The 18,572-nt window shown below is 49.1% G+C and overlaps 1 protein-coding gene across 6 annotated transcripts in view; it reads right to left on the bottom strand.

Moving 5' to 3' along the window:
* The window catches only part of LOC102936900 (tyrosine-protein phosphatase non-receptor type substrate 1), an 80,424-nt gene that overhangs the window by 4,286 nt on the left and 57,566 nt on the right, over positions 1-18,572 (bottom strand). For 4 of the 6 annotated variants that reach the window (XM_043527564.1, XM_037877234.2, XM_037877233.2 and 1 more), the window contains exons 3-7: positions 7,898-8,239; positions 5,033-5,347; positions 4,092-4,442; positions 2,340-2,453; positions 586-607 (exon numbers count right to left, since the gene is read on the bottom strand). In XM_043527564.1, coding sequence (XP_043383499.1) covers positions 586-607; positions 2,340-2,453; positions 4,092-4,442; positions 5,033-5,347; positions 7,898-8,239 — 1,144 coding nt within the window. Of the gene's footprint in view, positions 1-585; positions 608-2,339; positions 2,454-4,091; positions 4,443-5,032; positions 5,348-7,897; positions 8,243-18,572 lie in introns of all 6 variants that reach the window. The other 2 variants (XM_043527566.1, XM_043527563.1) reach the window with 1 other exon arrangement.

Here is an 18,572-nt window from a genome sequence, read left to right as displayed (position 1 = left end):
CTCCCTAGGTAACGCAGGTTTACAGCTGTTTAGTGGCTGGTTTACAGCTCAGTTAATGAATGTGTGGGTGTACGCTCGGCCAGGAACCTCCGTTCAGCAATGCTACGGGAGAACCATCTCCAGCGATGTCTGCTTGCTGGCTCGTAACTGTTTGTACAGAGAGCGACTTCACTGAGCAGTCTCTGGATGGTAATTCTCGAACGGTCGTGTGCTGTAGCAGGCTGAGTCATGGCTCATGAGGTACTCTTGCCTTTACAATGGCTGAGATATTCAACCCCTCCACGTCACTAGAGCTAGAGACCAACGTCTCCATAGCACGGATCTCCTCTTCCATCCACTAGTGACTGAGCATCACATCAACCGCCATGTACAGGCGAAGAGCTTTCAAAGTGAAGCGTAGACCATCCTAAACCATGTTTGCCCGCATATGACATAGGAATTAAAGTTACAAACTTGGAACCTAGCTAAAACTTGACCCCAGTTCAGCCCTGGTGTCAACGCTTTGACTTCATTAGCTCCTGTGGCTTTAAATTCCCTCACTGATTACCCAACAATTCAATGAGGAAAGTGGAGATCGGTGCTTACCTTACAGAAGGGGAGCTTTTTCCTGTTTAAAAAGAGAAACACAACTTAAAAAACCTTACTGTAATAATCCCTCCTCCCCACATCATTTCACGTTACTTTATATTTTTTTAGCTCCTTTGCACACTATTTACTTTTTTTCTAACTTTTTTGTAGAAGTTGCTAGATCAGGTTTTCCAGAAACCCAATAACAGCATCTTCCTGCAAACTCTGCTGAACATATTGCAAAGCTCCTTTCCTTTCATTGCAGGACAAATCTTTGTGGGTGGAGTCTAAACCTTTCCTATTTTAGGAGTGTCTTTTGCAAGACAGAAATTGCATCAAATACAATATTATGGGCAGCCTGGGGGTTTTCAGCATGGACCTGCTTTATGAAGTTAAGCATGGCGGCATGCTAGAGGCGTGATGGGAAATGAGTCAGAAGGCTGTAAGGGTACCAGAGTTCTGAGAAGGTCTAATTGCTCTTGCTGTTTAAAATGTTATCGGATCCCTTGATGAGATTATCCTCTGGTAATTCCCCTCCCCTCTTATTTTTGGGATGAATCTTCCAATGCCTTCCAGGCACAGTACTGGGAGCTGTGATTCCTCCAGCAATTGGCAGAAACTAGAGGGGGGATGATAGCAGTGCGATTTTTCCCATTTAGCCTTCCATCAGACGAGGGATAACCCTACTGAGATCACAACCAGTGCTGATGTTTCAGTGATGTATTAATGGAGTGCTGCATTGTTAGGCAAGAAGATACTGCAACAAACCAGTGCCTGAAACACCCTGAGCTTACAACAGATGTACAAACACACCTGCATCCCCACATGGGCTGATCTGGACCCTGTACAATCCCTTGTTGGACTAGCTGGTTGCAGCACCTGGAATGAGGTCTTTAGTTCATGACCTGGCAGAGCCAGTGAAGTTATAGGGGTGGTATTCCCTCCATGCTGGGAGTGGAACAAGTGGTGCAGCTGCACTGGTCCTTCCCACAGTGCAATGCTGAAGTTATCCAAGCACCTGCTCCTAGCAGCTGTGCGGGGCTCTATGGGATAGGTGCTAGGCTCTATGGGGTACTGTTAGAATCTTATGTTCTAATGCATGGGGGTGAGTGTCTCCATCCAAAATGGTGTGGCCTCATGGACATGCTAAGCCCATTGCAAGGACACACACTGCAGCCCATCTTTCATGCAGTCAATGCTTTCCTTACTTGGTGTCCATACAGCAGTGCCCTCTAGAGGGGGCGTTAAACCAAGGGTCCTTTTACTCTTCATCTGTCCAGGAGGAAGTCAAATATCCCCTGGGCATTTTTGGAGAGCACTAGGAGAGAACCCTGGTGTCCTGGCCAGGATTCTCCCTCAACTACAGCTTTTAAATTCCCATAACTGCCCTTAGAATCTATAGTCATTGCCCCTACATCTGTCTAGCCCGCACCTTCGTAGCGGGGTTTCGGGGTCCCTAGATGCTATATAGAACTAAAAGAGCAATGTAAAGAGAAGAATACGAAGTGTGACACATACATATGATTTCCACGATGCATAACTTAAAACTATTCCAGTGGCTGTTACCCTTAAGCTATAACTGACATTTCCCTATAGCTGCGAGTGAAATTCTCTTCCCCCGGTGAACGCTAACCAGTTCTGTTCATTTCATCCCATCCCCCCCGATGCTGTTGTGTTTGTAAAGCACTGCCTGGTGTATGGGAAGAGAGTGATCTAGCCAACGCACACCTCCCCCCCCCCAGCAGGCACCCCTGGAAATAATTCATTTTTACCTTTGCGCTGTCGTACTCTGATGAGGTAGATGACAGCAATTACCAATACAACCAGCACTGCACAAACCACTGCTACGGCTATGTAGATCTTTTTTTCTTCAGATAAGTTACCCTCTGTAACAAGAGAGAAATTCAGGGATCATAGGAGGCCAGTATCAGAACAGTCAACCAGAAAAACTCCTCACCAAACTGAGTTAAAGTCAGAACATCTGGGCTTATGCCAAAGGGAGTTAGGAGCTCAACTCATGGAAATTCAGACTCCCTTTGGCCTCTTTGAGAATCTCAACCAAAGCTCAGGTCTGAAGTTTGGTACAAAGGGGAACTTCCCCGGAGTTTGATTGTACAGACCTGGGATTCCTGCTCATAGCTGCTGTAGAGATGACAGGCCTATTCTGAAGGAGAGCGCTGTGCACCTTGAAAGCTTGTCCATTTCACCAACAGAAGTTTGGTCCAATAAAAGAGATTCCCTCCCGCACCGTGTCTCCCTCAGGCCTAGTCTGTGGTGTTTCGGGGAGGATTCGGAATCCAGTTCGCTAGGTGCTCTAAGGTGTGTGGATAGAGTTACTGCAGCTGGCTGAAGTTTTTCTGGCAAACAGTGAAGTCACCAGAAAGTGTGTGCAGTTGGGTTCTTTATACCAAAAGCCTTGTGAATTCAGGCCAAATTCAGCAAATCTTTCAGCTGAAACAACTAATACGGCTTGTTTTGGGCATTTCAAAATCCAGACTTGGCTCTTGTTTTATTTTGTAATGGTGTTTTGTTTAGATGTTTAGCTAAAGTTTCATTTAACGTAGAAAAAAGGGTGAGACACCCAAAACAAACTTCCATTTGGGGTCAAAATAAACAGTGTTTTGAGGGGTTGTTTTTGTTTTGTTTTGTTTTAAATTTTTGCCCCTGCAGCAGAAAATCCATTATTTGCTCAGCTCTAATAATAACCAGTCTCAGCCCATCTGCTGAGCATATCTAGTGAAGACCAACAACTCCAAGTTACCGTGTTCCCATTAGACTGTTCCATAGCTACAGAAAAGGGGTGGGGGAAGCCTTTGGGTCTCCGTATAACTTCTGGCAGCACCAGACAGCAACCCCCCACCTCCCCCCTGAGTGGCACAGCAGGCCCTATAACTGTTCCTCTCAACCAACAGTGGGCTGGAGAGGAATACGAGAGAGACCCTTCACCCACAGACACACACCGTGTGGAGGGGTTAAGTTATGTCTTGGGATACAGAGGAAAGAGGAAGACTCGAGGCAAGTGATCAGCTGTGCAGAATGTTCCTAGCGAAACCTCCAACAGGCCAAACTCTGAACGCAAGGCCCCAGGCAACACACACGGGCTGGTTCATCCCCAAACCAAACACATGGGTTCAGTCAGTCGACCGAACCCTGCTGCATTTGCCCAGCTCCGGCTGGCAGCTGTTTGCATAAGATACTAGCTGGCCACATGGAACCTCATCCTCAGCTCTGCAGGAGTGACCATGCCTGAGCCCCTCTCCAAGAGACATTCATGCCCCTGCAGGGCTGCTGAGATGATCTGCCCTGGGCACAGAGTGCGGCCAAAGTGACATTTCCTGCCCTCAACCTTCCCCTTCCGCATCCGGGCCCCAGGAGAGCAGAGCTGAGCAATAATCCTGGAATAAAAGAGTTGCTGTTACACTGAGGCGCTCCACTGCCGGAGATGGGCTGAAATGACCCCTGGGTTCAGCAGAACAGACCTGGCATTTCCCAGCAGTGCAGGGTGGGTTCAGCTGCACATTTACCTGCATCAGGTGAAGTACCATCTTTGCTTGGCTCAGGAGGTGGATGGGAGATTGTCAGCATCTGGCTGGCACTGACGGGGGGCTGGGAATCGTGCACAACCCGACAGGTGAACATGGACCGATTCCTCTGCTCAGTTGCTTTGACCTCCAGGGAGCTCTGCAGCGTGTACGTCCCATCTGGATTCTCGGCCAGGCGGGAGGATTTTCCAAGATTCGTCTCATTTCCGTTCTCCAGCCAGGTGAGACTCGCGTTCTTTGGGTAAAACCCCTCCGCGTGGCAGGTGAACGTCACAGACTCGTTCAGTGCGATGGGCGCTGCTGGGTCAGTGCCCACGCGCAGCCTGGGTGGAACTGAGAACACAAATATCCTGTGCTCGGCATCTACAGAAATTCTCCTTTTCCTGCTGAGTTACAGGGAAATTTCTGGGGCTGGACAGACTGACCTTCCCCTGAGCCCACGTCCCACTTGCCATGTGATATTTTTTTCAAGGGCAAAGAACTTTGCTTATCTCTAAGTTGCCTTCCCACGTGTGAGAGCCTTGGCCCCCTCACAGGAATAAACCCAGGGGAAGGCAAATGTTTTAAAATGAGCAGGCTGCAAAAACTCAAATCTACCCAGTGTCCCCAATTTCCCTCCCCTTCCCCCTGGAAAAACCCCTGACGGACCCAGCTTGGGTACATTAAAATGGAGAGTGGTGTCTTACCAGGGTTTAAACGAAGTCAAACACCTTCTTCCTAACCCTGCCCTCCACTGGGCTGGAGTAGGGGATGTGCCAGCCCAGGGTGAAGAGCTTCAAAGTTTTAAGGGCACAAGGCAGAGTCCAGATCTGAATCTGGATTTCAGTGACTCCCCTCTTACCCCCCCACTACCCAGCCCAAAGGAACCAAAGGCTGAAGGATCCATCTCTGTCCCTCTGCAGTAGCCCCAGCTGGGCTCCTACCTCGCAGGGCATCGCTGAGGTTGTAGGTCCCACGCAGGGGAGCCAGTAAGGTGCTGTGCTCTATCTGACAGGTGAGCTGGGAGCGGGCGTCTCCTCGGGTCAGGCTCACCCCCACGGTGCTGGACATGTTGTAGGAGACGCTCTTGTGTTCGGGGAGAACCTGGGGCTGGGGGGCTGGGAGTTTGGTCCCATTTTTGAGCCAGGTCACAGTGATATCTCTGGGGGAGAATCCTCCTGACGTGCAGGTGAAAGTCACTGAGGTATCCGGCTCCGCCCTGCTGGGGGGGCCGGACATGGACGGAGCCGAGGGGCTGGCTGCAGGGAGAAGCATTTATCAGTCAGATCCCTGCGACTGAGAGCCCATCTCCCCACCCCATGGGGCCCGCTTCCCCACAGGGACAGCCTGAGATCGGGGGAGCCACAGCCCCTGTCCCTGAGCAAATGCAGGGCTGGGGTATAGGGAGTCATGGGCAGGGGTGCTGAACAATGTGTATAGTGGGGGTGCTGAGAGCTATTGAACCAAACTGTAAACCGTGGATAAAATGGAAACCCCTTCAAGCCGGGGTGTGTGTGTGATATCACCCCTAGTTCCAGCACCTATGGTTATGGGTGGGAAATAGCCCCCATTTCTCCCCCAAAAAGTGGGGCTAGATACGCGCCTTAGACTGTGATCCACAAGAGCCCCACGTGAGGCGGGGAGCTACCTAAGCTCATGGGAGAGGACCAGGACAGGCGTGTGTGCTAGGCCCCAGCCCTCTCGTGGTGATCGGTGCCTAAGTCCAGCTTTCAGGGGGTGCCCAGCTCCACGAAGTGATCCACGAATGGGAATCCCCGGCCTGGTGTCAGGCAGCTTAAGCACCCTAGGTGGTTGTGGTGTGAATAGGCAGGCGGGTAACTCCACACACAACAGCTGGAGGTGGTGATGAGGGTGTGTGTCCCCCGCCCTTAGCCTGGGGTTAGAGCACTCATCTGGGGTGGGGTGACCCCGGTTCAATTCCTCTCTGCCTGAGGGGGAGAGGAGTTGAACAGGGGTCTCCAGGTGAAGCTGTTCCACTGTGGATAACTAGTCCCAGACCCAGAGAGAGGGGAGGAGGCTGGAGTCTGCTGGTTTGGGCACCCAGGTTGGAGGTGAGAGCCCAGGGCCCCGTCCCCCTGCTCCAGTGACTCTATGCACAATGGGACAGCTTCAACGGAGGGACTGAGGGAGCCCCCCAGAGGGTCCCATGGGTGCAGGGGTTAGAGCACTCTCCTGAGAGCGGGGAGACCCCTGTTTAACTCCCCTAACAAAGGGGGGAATTGAACTCGGGGCACTCGCACCCAGATGAGTGCTCGAACCAACAAGTTTAAGGGAACGGGAGCTGCCTGCACCTCCTTCTCCTCAGTTTTGAATGGGACCCAATACACTAGGTGGTCTCTGAGCACAGTGTCCAGCGGAGGGCAACAGAAATGATTCGGGGGCTGGAACACACGACTTATGAGGAGAGGCTCAGGGAACTGGGGATGTTTAGTCTGCGGAAGAGAAGAATGAGGGGGGATTTGATAGCTGCTTTCAATTACCTGAAGGGGGGTTCCAGAGAGGATGGAGCGAGGCTGTTCTCAGTGGTGGCAGATGACAGAACGAGGAGTAATGGTCTCAAGTTGCAGTGGGGGAGGTTTAGGTTGGATATTGGGAGAAACTTTTTCACTAGGAGGGTGGTGAAACACTGGAATGCGTTACCTAGGGAGGTGGTGGAATCTCCTTCCTTCGAAGTTTTTAAGGTCAGGCTTGACAAAGCCCTGGCTGGGATGAGTTAGTTGGGGATTTGTCCTGCTTTGAGCAGGGGGTTGGACTAGATGAGCTCCTGAGGTCCCTTCCAACCCTGATATTCTATAATTCTACCAGCTTGGGCCCTGCACGTGAGGTAGGCAGGTGGGTGCCCATCTCCCCGGTTTGTGAATTGCTCTGGGGCTGAGGCAGCTGAATGGCCAAGGGGAAAACCAGAGGCCTAGGGAAGATTTACCCTGAGTTCAGGTGCCTCCAGGGTGTAGGTGTTCTGTGGGTCACAGTGGACCCTACATCTGGATTGCGGTGCCTAAACCCAGCCTAAGGCCCCCAAGTCATTTAGGTGCCTCAGCATAGGTGCTAGAACCGAAGTGGTTTCCATCACATGCAGGGTGTTTACAGTTTGGTTCAATGGCTCCCAGCACCCCCACGATACAGATTGTTCCAGCCCCCCTGTGCCTCAGTACCCTTGTGAAGCTATCCCCAAATGCCTCATTCACGTACCCGAGCTGAGGCCGGGGGACTGAGCTACAGGGAAAGGAATTAAACGAGTGGGGGAGGGCGAAGTCACCCCAGGATTGCGTCTGGCTTCAGTTCCAGTTGTGCACGCAAGGAGCGAACCGGGGCTGGATGCTCCAGCCCCCCAGCTCCTGTGGGGCCTCCCCCCAGCTCTGTACGAGGCGGGGGAAATGGCGAGTCCCAGCCTGGTACACCGGCGCCGCTGGGTGATGGCAGAATCAGCCTGCCAATGCCAGCAGCACCTGCATTTTGGTGGGGGGAGGAGAAGGGAGGCACTAACCTGACACCTGCCTCCTCCCACCAGACCCCCCCCCCCCGCCCCCGGTGCTCATCGCAGTGTGAAGCCATCTTCAGAGGGCCAAGGTAGGAACAGAAATGGAGATTTTTGCCTGGTGCCCAGATTCCCCCAGGGCCATCAGTCACGGGGCAAATCTCCACCAGGCCTGCTTCAGCGCCGGTCTAGGGGAGCCCCATGGGAATCCCAGCTCCCCGGGGAGGGTCTGGGCGGAGCGAGGTTATTCCCCGCCCTGGTCCCAGCCCCCGGCGGGCAGGGGCGTGTGGCTGGGACGGGAGCTCGGACTCACCGCTCACAGTCACGGCCGTGCCCGCGCCGGATCTGATCTCCTCATCGCCCCCCGACCCCTTCTTAAACTTCACACAGTGATAGGTCCCGGCGTCCGCGGGGCGGGTGTCACGGATGTGGATGGTGAAGTTTGTGTCAGAGCCACTCTCAGCCCGTGTCACCCGGGGGAACGATCCCCTCTCTGCATAAACGAGCAGCCGGCCCCCGCCCGAGCCCTTGAACCAGTTCACGCCTCCTGCTGGAGCGTGGCCGGTCACAGAGCAGGTCAGAGTGAGAGTCTCTCCCGCGGACACCGACACGGGGTCCTGGGGCTGCAGCAGCTGGAACTCCTCGGCCCCGGCCCCTGTAACAAAAACAACCTTCGTAATCCAGCTCTTTTACTCGACACACCCCCTGCCCCGGGGCTGGGACACAGCCAGTGACACTGTTACGGGGGAGACCTTTAGAGTAACAGGCAGCACCATTCCTCCCGTGGCCAAGGGCCAAGCCCATCCCGTCTCCTTTCAGCAGGATTGTCCTGCATTACGGCAATGCCCAGAGCCATCACCCCATCGCTCTGGGGCTGAGCCGCTGCCGGCAGAAGACGGGTATGGTCCAGCTTAAATACCTGCCAGGTTTATCAGCGTTGACTGAAAATAGCTGGGCTGGGCCAAATCCACTGGCCAATGCCCCAACCAGGGGACTCTGGGCCTGTTGGTATCACACAAACCGTTCCCATCTTCAGTACCCAGGTGATAGGCACCTTATACTTACCCTAGCTAGTTACACATCTTCAGATTCTGTGCCCCTTTAAATTGCACACGCAATGAGGTGGAAATGTCAGTTTAGACAAACCACAATTTGTGGTTGTGCTGGATTATTGCCCTGGAGAAACTAACATTTAGTCATAAATTTTATATGCATGATTTGTCTTTGGGTATCTACAAGTGCCTTATCCCTTACCATACAAGCCCAGGTGGGGATGGCTTTATCTCTTACTACCTGTCAGGTCACGGTGTTTTCTTTTTTCTTTTACGAGAAAATATTGTAGGAGAAACAGGGACCCCCAAAACAATGGAAGTTACAGCAGTGCTACAGGGTCACAAATTCTTCTGTATAGTACAGAGAGTAATTTAATTCAAGTAATCCACCTGGGCTGAGATGTGGTGGACATTCCTGGTCTTGATCAAAGAAGGGATCTACAGCACTGAATACACTTCCAACCCAAAACATGGCTGAGCAATGGGGCTGGGCCATCTTGAAAAGTTTCAGTGGTTCCTCGCAAGGCAAGAGGCCTGTCAGCAATAATCCCAGCCTGATATCGTGGGGCTGGTTTGGGCTTTGTCCTAGTTGTTAGGTAGGTGTAGCTTCCATCCAATGCCCAGTTATTTATACTTTTCCGAAACTATTCCATTTAAAATCCTCCAGCCCCCAGTTGTACAGGTTTGAGCTCAGCACAGGAGGGTATCTTCTGTGGAGAGTAGTTATGTCACTTGAGTTACACCTGATGTAGAAGGTCTCATCCCCATACATTCTACCCTGAGGTCTGAATGGTGAAACGGTGGGAGGAGGTTCTTCCAGCCACCACTTCCCTCACCCTGGCTCCTGTTGCCCCCAGTCTCCGTACAGGGCTCCCGGGAAGAGAGGTCCTCCTGGCTCCAAACTCAGCTACAGCAGTAGCAGTGGTGCTGAGTTACTGGTAAACTCCCTCCTGCAGGACTGGGGAGGAGCAGGAGTGAGGTGCCGAGCTGGAGAGCCACGTCATCCTGCTAACGAACGAGACAGAGCCCAAGTGATCATCAACAGAGCAGCCAAACTGACGCCATACAAAGTGCTGCCAAACGCAAACTAAAGAAAATATTTGTCTCCTAATCAGCCAGTTAGTCACCTTATGGGTTTTTTTGTAACAATATTAGGAAAATAAACTCCAGACAAGTGTGACTTTCCTGGTGACTGTTTAAAGCGATCAGTAGAAATGGCTGGGGTTACAATTAGAGGGGCTGTAAGATTCACTTTTGTACTGACCTTTTTTATAATGGGTGACTGTGTTGTTTCAGCTATATTCTCCTGCCAGTCCCAACCTGGCTCTGATGCTGCAAAGAAACTAGGTTAACACAGGGGAGGTCTCTTCCTTTCAGTGGATATCGTTAAACTTCTTAATTATGTAATGAATGCCCAGGGTGGGCACCTTAGAAATGGATCTTGTAACAACAGATGCGGGTTTTACTTGTGAACCACGTGACATTTCCTTGATGGGCCTGACCGTCCTCTGCCTCCCAAGAACTCCGTTGCAGTGGCTCTTCAATGATACCGGCACAAGAGAGAGGCAACTCTCACCATAGACATCAGGGGCCTAATTGCTCTAATGATTCTGTGCTCTGTACGTAGCTTCTTTACTCTTAAGTTAATACAGGAGAGTATAAAATACTCCTGCTCACTGGAAACTAAGCCCGTCTCTGCAGCATGTTGAGGTTACAAAACTTTCACGGGGACCCCCTGATTAGACACTTGGTCCTGCAACCAGTTGTGGTAGCATGGAGGCCTGGGCCTGGGCCACGTACCATTGACTTTGTGGTAGTACATGGGCATGGAAGTCCCTGCTAGAGGAACTGGCAGCAGGATCAGAGCCTTCGTGAATAATAATAATCATTAGCACTTACAGCGAGCTTTACAATTCCAACGCACTGTACAAAGATGAATGTATTGATCCCTACGTTAGCCCGTGAGGCAGGTTGGTGTTATCTCTTCTCTATCAGCAAAAAGAGCCATTTAAAAAAACACCCCACAAACTTAAGAACATCAGAATGGCCATACTGGCTCAGACCAGTGGTCCATCTAGCCCAGTATCATGTGTCTGACGGTGGCCAGTGCCAGATACTTCAGAGGGAATGAACGGAATGGGGGAATGAGTAAGTGATCCAACCCTATCATCCAATCTCAGCTTCTGGCAGTTGGAGGCTTAGGGATACACCTCAAGTATGGGGTTGTATGCCTGACCATCTTGGCTAACAGCCATTGATGGTCCTATCGTTTATGAACTTATCTAATTCTTTTCTGAACCCAGTTACACTTGTGGCCTTCACAACATCCCCTGGCAACAAATTCCACAGGTTGACTGTGTGTTGTGTGAAGTACTTTCTTTTGTTTATTTTAAACCTGCTGCCTGTTAATTTCCTCAGGTGACCCTTAGTACTTGTGTTCTGTGAAGGGATGAATAACACTTTCTCCACACCAGGCATGATTTTATAGACCTCTATCCTATCCCCGCTCAGTCGTCCCTTTTCTAAGATGAACAGTCCCAGTCTTATTAATATCTCCTCTATGGAAGTTGTTCCACACCCTTCATCATTTTTGTTCCCCTTCTCTGCATCTTTTCCAATTTTAACGCAAGAGACAAACTATTGTAATTAATACAAATACAAGAATAGGTCTTATTTCCTGCATTGAAATCTTTATCTTTATTTGGCTTCTATTGAATTCAAATACTGAATCTTAGAATAGCAGACCGGGGTAGCACCACTTGGCACTAAGCAGATGTGATATTTATGCCAATTCTTCCCAATTAACCAGAAGTTACTACCATTCCCTGCCAATAGGCTAAGTCACTTCACTAGGAGACATCCCAATAAAACAGCTTCCCAATTAATCAGAGTATGCTGTATTAGTTAATGCAAGTGGGCACTTTTGCACAGAATTCTCTACCTTGTGAGCCCGAGTGCTCATTTGCACTGCATATCAAGGCTGTGTGTCCACATGCATGTGCAGAAACAAGTATTTGCGCCTGTCACCTACGTGAGAACTTTGTCTGAGGTCTCTGAAAATGTCCTGAACATTCCAATTTACCTTCAAAAGGTAATAATAATGATGATGATGATAAAGCAGCCTCAGATGAAACTTCATTGTTACCCTGACTTGCCGTGCTCAGCTGACTGAAACGCTGTCTGGTTATCTAAAGCAAATTAAGTGTTGCAATACCCAGGCACAATGGGGCAGGCAAGGTGAGAGCTCAAGACCACCAGAAATAATGAAAAGTGCTGTAGTCAAGACCTGTAGAAGCAGCAGCAGGAGGAGCAATATAGGTAGAGATGCTCTGTAGCCTACACAGATATTTGATGGATTAATTTTGGCAACACTTGTCATCCTGGTCATGCCAATGCAGTTACTGAAACTGAACAAGATTTCTATCCATGCCATTGCTTACGGTTACATTTTTAAACGCTGCACGGAGGGAAGTGTAATATAGTTGCAGAGCTTCTCTGGCTGTTAATGGCACTCGCAGCTAAGAGTAAATCACTGCATACTATATTATGATTGGGAGTCAATAGATGGCACTGAAACAAATGGTGTTAAGTTTAACCAAACGTGTAAGTAGTTAGCTCTTGAGGAAATGCTTAGTGTTCGCTGTGATGCGCTTTTTTAAAAATACCGAGCATTTCACCAGTAAGGTCTGTTCTCTTTGCCTGAATCCAATACTAGTCTTTAGTGCAGCAGCTGCATACAGGTTATATCCCCACCATAAAACTGAAGACTTGGACTCAATATTGCCCTGTGAAGAGTTCCCTTTGTATTGCTCCAGTGGTGCAAAAGGGTCTTACAACTGCTGTAGAGACCAGATGATTTTCTCAGATAGCAGTTGGGATTTAGGCTCTCTCACCATGGTGGCCAATATCAAAATGCTTCAGAGGATGGTGCAAGACACCCCTACTGGACAACTTTAGAATGACTTGCCATAGGGAAGTTTCTCCCTAGACCCTGTTAATTAGTGGCTGGTTGATGCCCCACCACAAGAGATTTTTTTTATTGCTTATAATTTCTTATCCCCTATAATGTAACCCATTAATGTTCTCTTCATCCATATAGATTCTCAATCCTTTGACACCTAAGAAATTCTTGGCATCAATTATTTCTTGTGGCAGTGAGTTCCACAGGTTAATTGTGCGTTGTGTAAAAATATCAGTTTTAAGTTTGTTGCTTTCTGGCTACTGTTCCTTTCACAGGTAAGTCCTGGGTTTTGATGTGACTAAGAGCACCAGGACACTGAAATTTCCCCCAAAATAGAACGGAGCTGATATAGCATCAGCATTTTGATACTGAGATACAAGTGTGTCCAAAAGGACATTTTAAAGGTGGAAACCCCATTTCAGTAGAAGCTCAGTGGCATTTCAGAATGTGCACGCTCAGTCTAGTCTCCATTTCATCCATCCGTGAGTGGTGGCAGTCTAATAACTTTGGGCTCATACAACGTTAAATTTTACGTTGTCCCTGAGTTTCTTAGATACCCGTTTACAGCAGTGTCCCTCTCTGGAGCATGTGCCTGGCATGTGAGAGAAGTTCTTTAAAGGGCAGGGAGTAGAGAGACTGGGGCATGTGTGAGCAGTGAGAAGAGAACATTAATCTCCGCTGTGCACGACTGTGAAACAAGGCATTGCACTCAACTTCTAGACTCAGACGTGCCTCCATTGAGCATTGAACTATTCCTGCACCAAAGTAGCCGAGCATTCACAGACATTTGAGTGTGTGAATGCGAGTGAGCCGTACTTGTACCAAGGGTCAGAGCGCCAGGTTTAAGCTGCGTGTTTGAGAATTCTCTCCAGAAGCGACTCTGTTTGGCTCAGCACGGAACGAGCGTTCCTCAAACCCGTCAGCAGAACCTGGCACAAGGCTGTGAAGAGCTGACGCAGATGAGCTATGCCTACTGGCATCTTATCTCTGAATGTAATAGATACAGATCGACCATTCCTGTAACAGAGCCCACTAAGCAGCCCAGATAAGGATCTGACCACTTTGGTCATAGCTAAGACTGCACTCAGACTCAGTTACTTGTGTGCACAGGAGAAGGGAAAGTTAAACTTCTGCTCTGCACCTAGCCAGTACATCTGATTGCCTAATTTTTCTGGGTGCCTCAAGCAAGGTCTGTGCAACCCAGGAAGTAAGAGATCTAAAAGCTTTCTGCAATATCGGCTCTCGCCCCCTAACCTGCTGCTGCTTCCTGAGATTTAGAGCTCCAGCAGCTTCTCCAAACCCTCCTACACTCTCCCAGGAAATAGAACCAATTGCGTGTGACTTCTGATCATCTGACCAAACACAACAGCTCAAATTTTGTCTATAGAATCCTTGCAGCAACCCAATCAATTCAAAGAGTATAAAAAGATGAAATTCTTACAACCACCACATTGGAGGAAATCCCAATCATTTCGGTAAGCACGAAGAGGCCAAACTCATCAAGTCAGCTGTTTAGCACGAATAATTCACTCAGCTCTGTTCCACACACAAGTCTTGTTAGCTCCGGATTTAATTTTTGTAAATTACTGCAACCAACCAATAGCCTTGAAACACAGGGGACAGATGATAAGGAAAAAAACCCCACATCTCTCCCAGCTAATTTGCGGTTGTGTTCCTCATTTGGGTCTTTATCTTACCTTTGTCAAAGAAGACCTCCTTTCCCTATGCATCTCCATAATGGGTGTCATCAGCTGGGTTTCCCCTGTTGACAGTCACTAGATTTAAGTGTGACCTGTTGGTGAGTGTATGTTACAGATCCCTCTCTGTGCCCTATCCACAGAGGATATAAATCTCTAGAGAGCATTGGCTTTTAGCTCTGGAGGTCTCTGGTTCCCATTTGTGGACCAAGCTGGTGGCCGTCACATAAGTTCTTGAGGCATGGAGATAGGTTATCCTTGGTAGATGGCTCCTTGCCATGGAATTGGCACCAGAGACATTGTGTTGGCCTTAAAGGAATTGTGCCAGGGTTGTCGTCTTGACTACTCGTTTGCTGGACTCTGGGCTCAACTCTGGAAGTGATTTCCACCAGGCAGGCTGGGACAGAGGACTGGGGTGAATGGCTTGTACTGCTGCCTAATGCATGCAAGGCTGGCTGATAGGTTTAGATATATACACTGTTCCCAGAAGCCATGGCCACGAGTGCACAATTATTACATAGAAGTAATATTAAATATGGGCCTTGGCACATTGCACACTAATTGCTTTGAAAATGGACTTAATTGACTAGCAGAGCTGTTCTCTTCCATGATCACTCGAAATAACAGGAAAGCAGCTTCTGCTGCAAAAATAAGGGCTTCTATTGTATTGCCAATATATTGGCTTCATCTTTGGTCATAGAACTGCTTCGTGAAAGAATTCTAGGACATTCTTGTCCATCTGCCCACTGCAATCCTCACTAGAACTGCCCAGTCCAGCAAGTCTCACCCAGGTACGACTCGCAAGGTTTTCAGTGGGAGTTTGCCTTGGAGATCCTTCAGTCCTACCTAGGTTCCTGTACCGACACTCATCACTGTAACATCTCCACTTCCTGAGGATTGGGCCCTAAAGAGAACGTGATGGAATGGAACTGAATGCTCGCTACTGCGGGTGATTTATTTCTCCAACAAAAATTCACTGGGAAGATAATTTTCCTTTTGCATTATGCTCACAACAGCAATGTTTGATTAAATTACATCTACTAAAGAGGGAGCTGTTTCCAACATTAACTGTCTAAGAGCAAAACAAAATTCTGCTCTGTCTAGAGGAAGATCCCGGCTAAAGTTTCCCAGTAGGAATGGACCTGTCAATATCAGTAGCCCTAGGCAGGGGGAGTGTATAGGCTAGTAGAATGTACAGTGTGCAATGGATGTGAGAGAGCTCTCTTCTTCCTCCTCCCTCTCACCATCTGTCGATCTCTCTATCTGAAAGGCAAGAACTGTACCCAGAGAGGAGGAAGATGGGGGAAGTGTCTGCTCTGGAATCCTGGGGGGTCTGAGGAGCCTTAGGAATAGATATCAATGGGTCTGGATGTGGTTCAGCCAAGTTGTGTGTATTATGCAGGCTTTCAGAGGGACAGAATCTGATCTCAGTTACACCAATGTAAATCTGGAGTAACTCCATGGACGTGAGTGGAATTACTTTGCATTTACACCAGTATAACTAGGAGAAGAACTTGGGCCATGAACTGTAACTGTTGGTCACTGTTGTTGAAACCCACTATCCATAGTCTCCAGTTAGGATGGCGTTTCCCCTCCCTGGCACCCCACATCCTCAAGCTACTCAGCATGTATAGGAAGTGGCAGAGTATTAGAGACTTTCTTTCGTGCTCCTGGAGCTCAAGCCCATCTGTGTTTTGAAGTGAGGATCTGCAGGCAGCTCATCCGTATCATGCACTGGCTCGTCCAACCCTATTCTTGCAACGTGTGCACATCCGAATGGCTGTCAGCTCCTAACTGAAGAGGAGTTTGTGGTTAATGAGTCTGTTCATTGTTGTCGAGTCCAATTGGTGACCCGCATTCTGCCACAGGTCGGCCAGTTGTGTTGCTGCAGCTGGTGAGGTCAGCGCACTAGATGTGGCTGTTTGTTTCAGATGGAGCTGGCACTTTGTTTCACAGTTACACTGATGGTTCTTCTCAAACACACCATCACTGCTGTTGGCTGAAGCTGCCACTCGCCCATCTGGCGGCTTTGGTCTCCTTGTCGCCTCTGTCAACATTGCCCAGCTGTACGCTCTTTGGGAATATATTTCAAATGTTGCTTTTGCCCAGCTTGTATCAGCCCTTTTCCCCCATCCTCCCAACTCAGCCACTTCTCCATAACCTATGATGACCTGTTGGTCCGTAGATCAGACATAAGCTACTGCTGATATTAGGATTTACTGTAATGGCTCAGAAGCATTTGCAGGACGGGCATAGCACGCAAGCGTCGGACACGAGCTGCCATGCTAGCATTTCCTAGCTTCCACTAGGCGTATTTACATCGCACAGCTTACAAGTACACAACTATCACTGGAGTCGCCATACAAAACGGGCCTACCTCTCAGCATGCCTATTGCCATAGTGGGCTAATTAATTCCTGGTACAATTCTAGCGATGTCAGCGGAGTAACTCCAGGGAGGCATTTGGCCCAGGATGAGTTCAGAAAGGGCTTGAAATGCCGAGATCCATCAGTGGTGCGAGTCCCTTCCCCCTCATCATTATGAAAAAATAGGAAACTGAGCTGAAAAACCCTGAATAGACATACCGACTGCAGCATACAAGCAAGAAAATGCAAAGTTTAGGCTGAAACTCCAGTCCCTGCTGCAATTCAGTGTGACAAAGTTCCTCCTCTACCTTGGGGGGTCTTGCGCTTATTGGCGGATTTGCTTGCCTTGGAGCTTCACGGCAGCCCTCAGTTTGGCTGTTTTCGTGAACCCACAGTCCAGGTCGACTCCTCCTGTGTCTGACCAGGAGTTGGGAGGTTTGGGGGGAACCCGGGCCCGCCATCTACTCCGGGTTCCAGCCCAGGGCCCTGTGGAATGCAGCTGTCTAGAGTGCCTCCTGGGACAGCTGTGCGACAGCTACAACTCCCTGGGCTACTTCCCCATGGCCTCCTCCCAACACCTTCTTTCTCCTCACCATAGGACCTTCCTCCTGGTGTCTGATAATGCTTATACTCCACAGTCTGCATTCTCACTCTCAGCTCCTAGCACCTCTTGCTCCCAGCTCCTTACACGCGTACCACAAACTGAAGTGAGCTCCTTTTTAAAACCCAGGTGCCCTGATTAGCCTGCCTTAATTGATTCTAACAGCTTCTTGATTGGCTGCAGGTGTTCTAATCAGCCTGTCTTAATTGTCTCCAGAAGGTTCCTGTTTGTTCTGGAACCTTCCCTGTTACCCTACCCAGGGAAAAGGGACCTACTTAACCTGGGGCTAATATATCTGCCTTCTATTACTCTCCTTTAGCCATCTGGCCTGACCCTGTCACATCAGTTACTGGATATTTTCTCTTCCTTACTTATTTTCCCCACAATTAAACCCCATCATCTCTCCCCCTCCCCATTGTCTCCCCAAAGCAAAATACAAGCACTGTTATAGGTGAGCTTCTGAATCCACCACTATTTCAATGGGTTTAAAATCAGGCAAGAATTCACCCATCGCCTTCCATGAAGGCTCCTATTACACAGCACGGAAGCACTGAGTGGGAGGGTGTTCAGAAAGTTTCTTCTAATAGTCTGTGCAATACAGCTACTGACTCAGACACTGATCATGTGACACACATACTGTACAGTGGTCAAGATCATGAGTTCCTTCTGATGCATCACACGCATGGAAAAGAGATCATTTGCACAGCCAGCTTCCACAAACGAAAGACAAACTGTTCCTCCCAAGCGAACACGCATTCGGCAACAAATCCCTTCTCAGGCACAGCATTGAACAGTGTCTTAGAAAACCCATTTTCTTAGGAAACTGGCAACTCGTGTTTTAGGACCCAACCTGCAAGGTGCTGAGCACCCTTAACGCCTTTAAAAGTTAGAATTAAGAATGAGTTAAGGAGGGTTAAGCATGTGCTGATCCCCGCAGGATTGGGGCCCTTAATGCTCATCTGCTGCAATCTACTTTACCATGATGTTAAATTTCAGGGATAGCGAGATGTTGTTTTTAAAAGCACTGTAAGTGTGGAAATCCTCATACCGCAGGCCCAGAACTTGTACAGTATAGAATTCATAATGGTGGGGAAGTGGCGAAGGCTAGAGTGAATTACGATGCTCCAGGCCCAGCAAGGAGGCAGTATCCTGCATGGTGTCCCGCAGCACGGGCTCAGCATCGTATATCCTTACCTTGATTTTTTGCTTGGCTTAGGAGAGCAGTAAGTTTGTTATTTGTGGTTTAAAATTTCTGGTTCGGTGAGTCATTAATTTTTCCCTTCTCCCCATTTTCAAGTCACTTGATGATAGA

Source organism: Chelonia mydas, chromosome 13 (genome assembly GCF_015237465.2).
Source record: "Chelonia mydas isolate rCheMyd1 chromosome 13, rCheMyd1.pri.v2, whole genome shotgun sequence".
NCBI lineage: Eukaryota > Metazoa > Chordata > Testudines > Cheloniidae > Chelonia > Chelonia mydas.
Note: the sequence above shows the minus strand (reverse complement) of the source record. Positions and strands in the feature narration are given on the sequence as shown.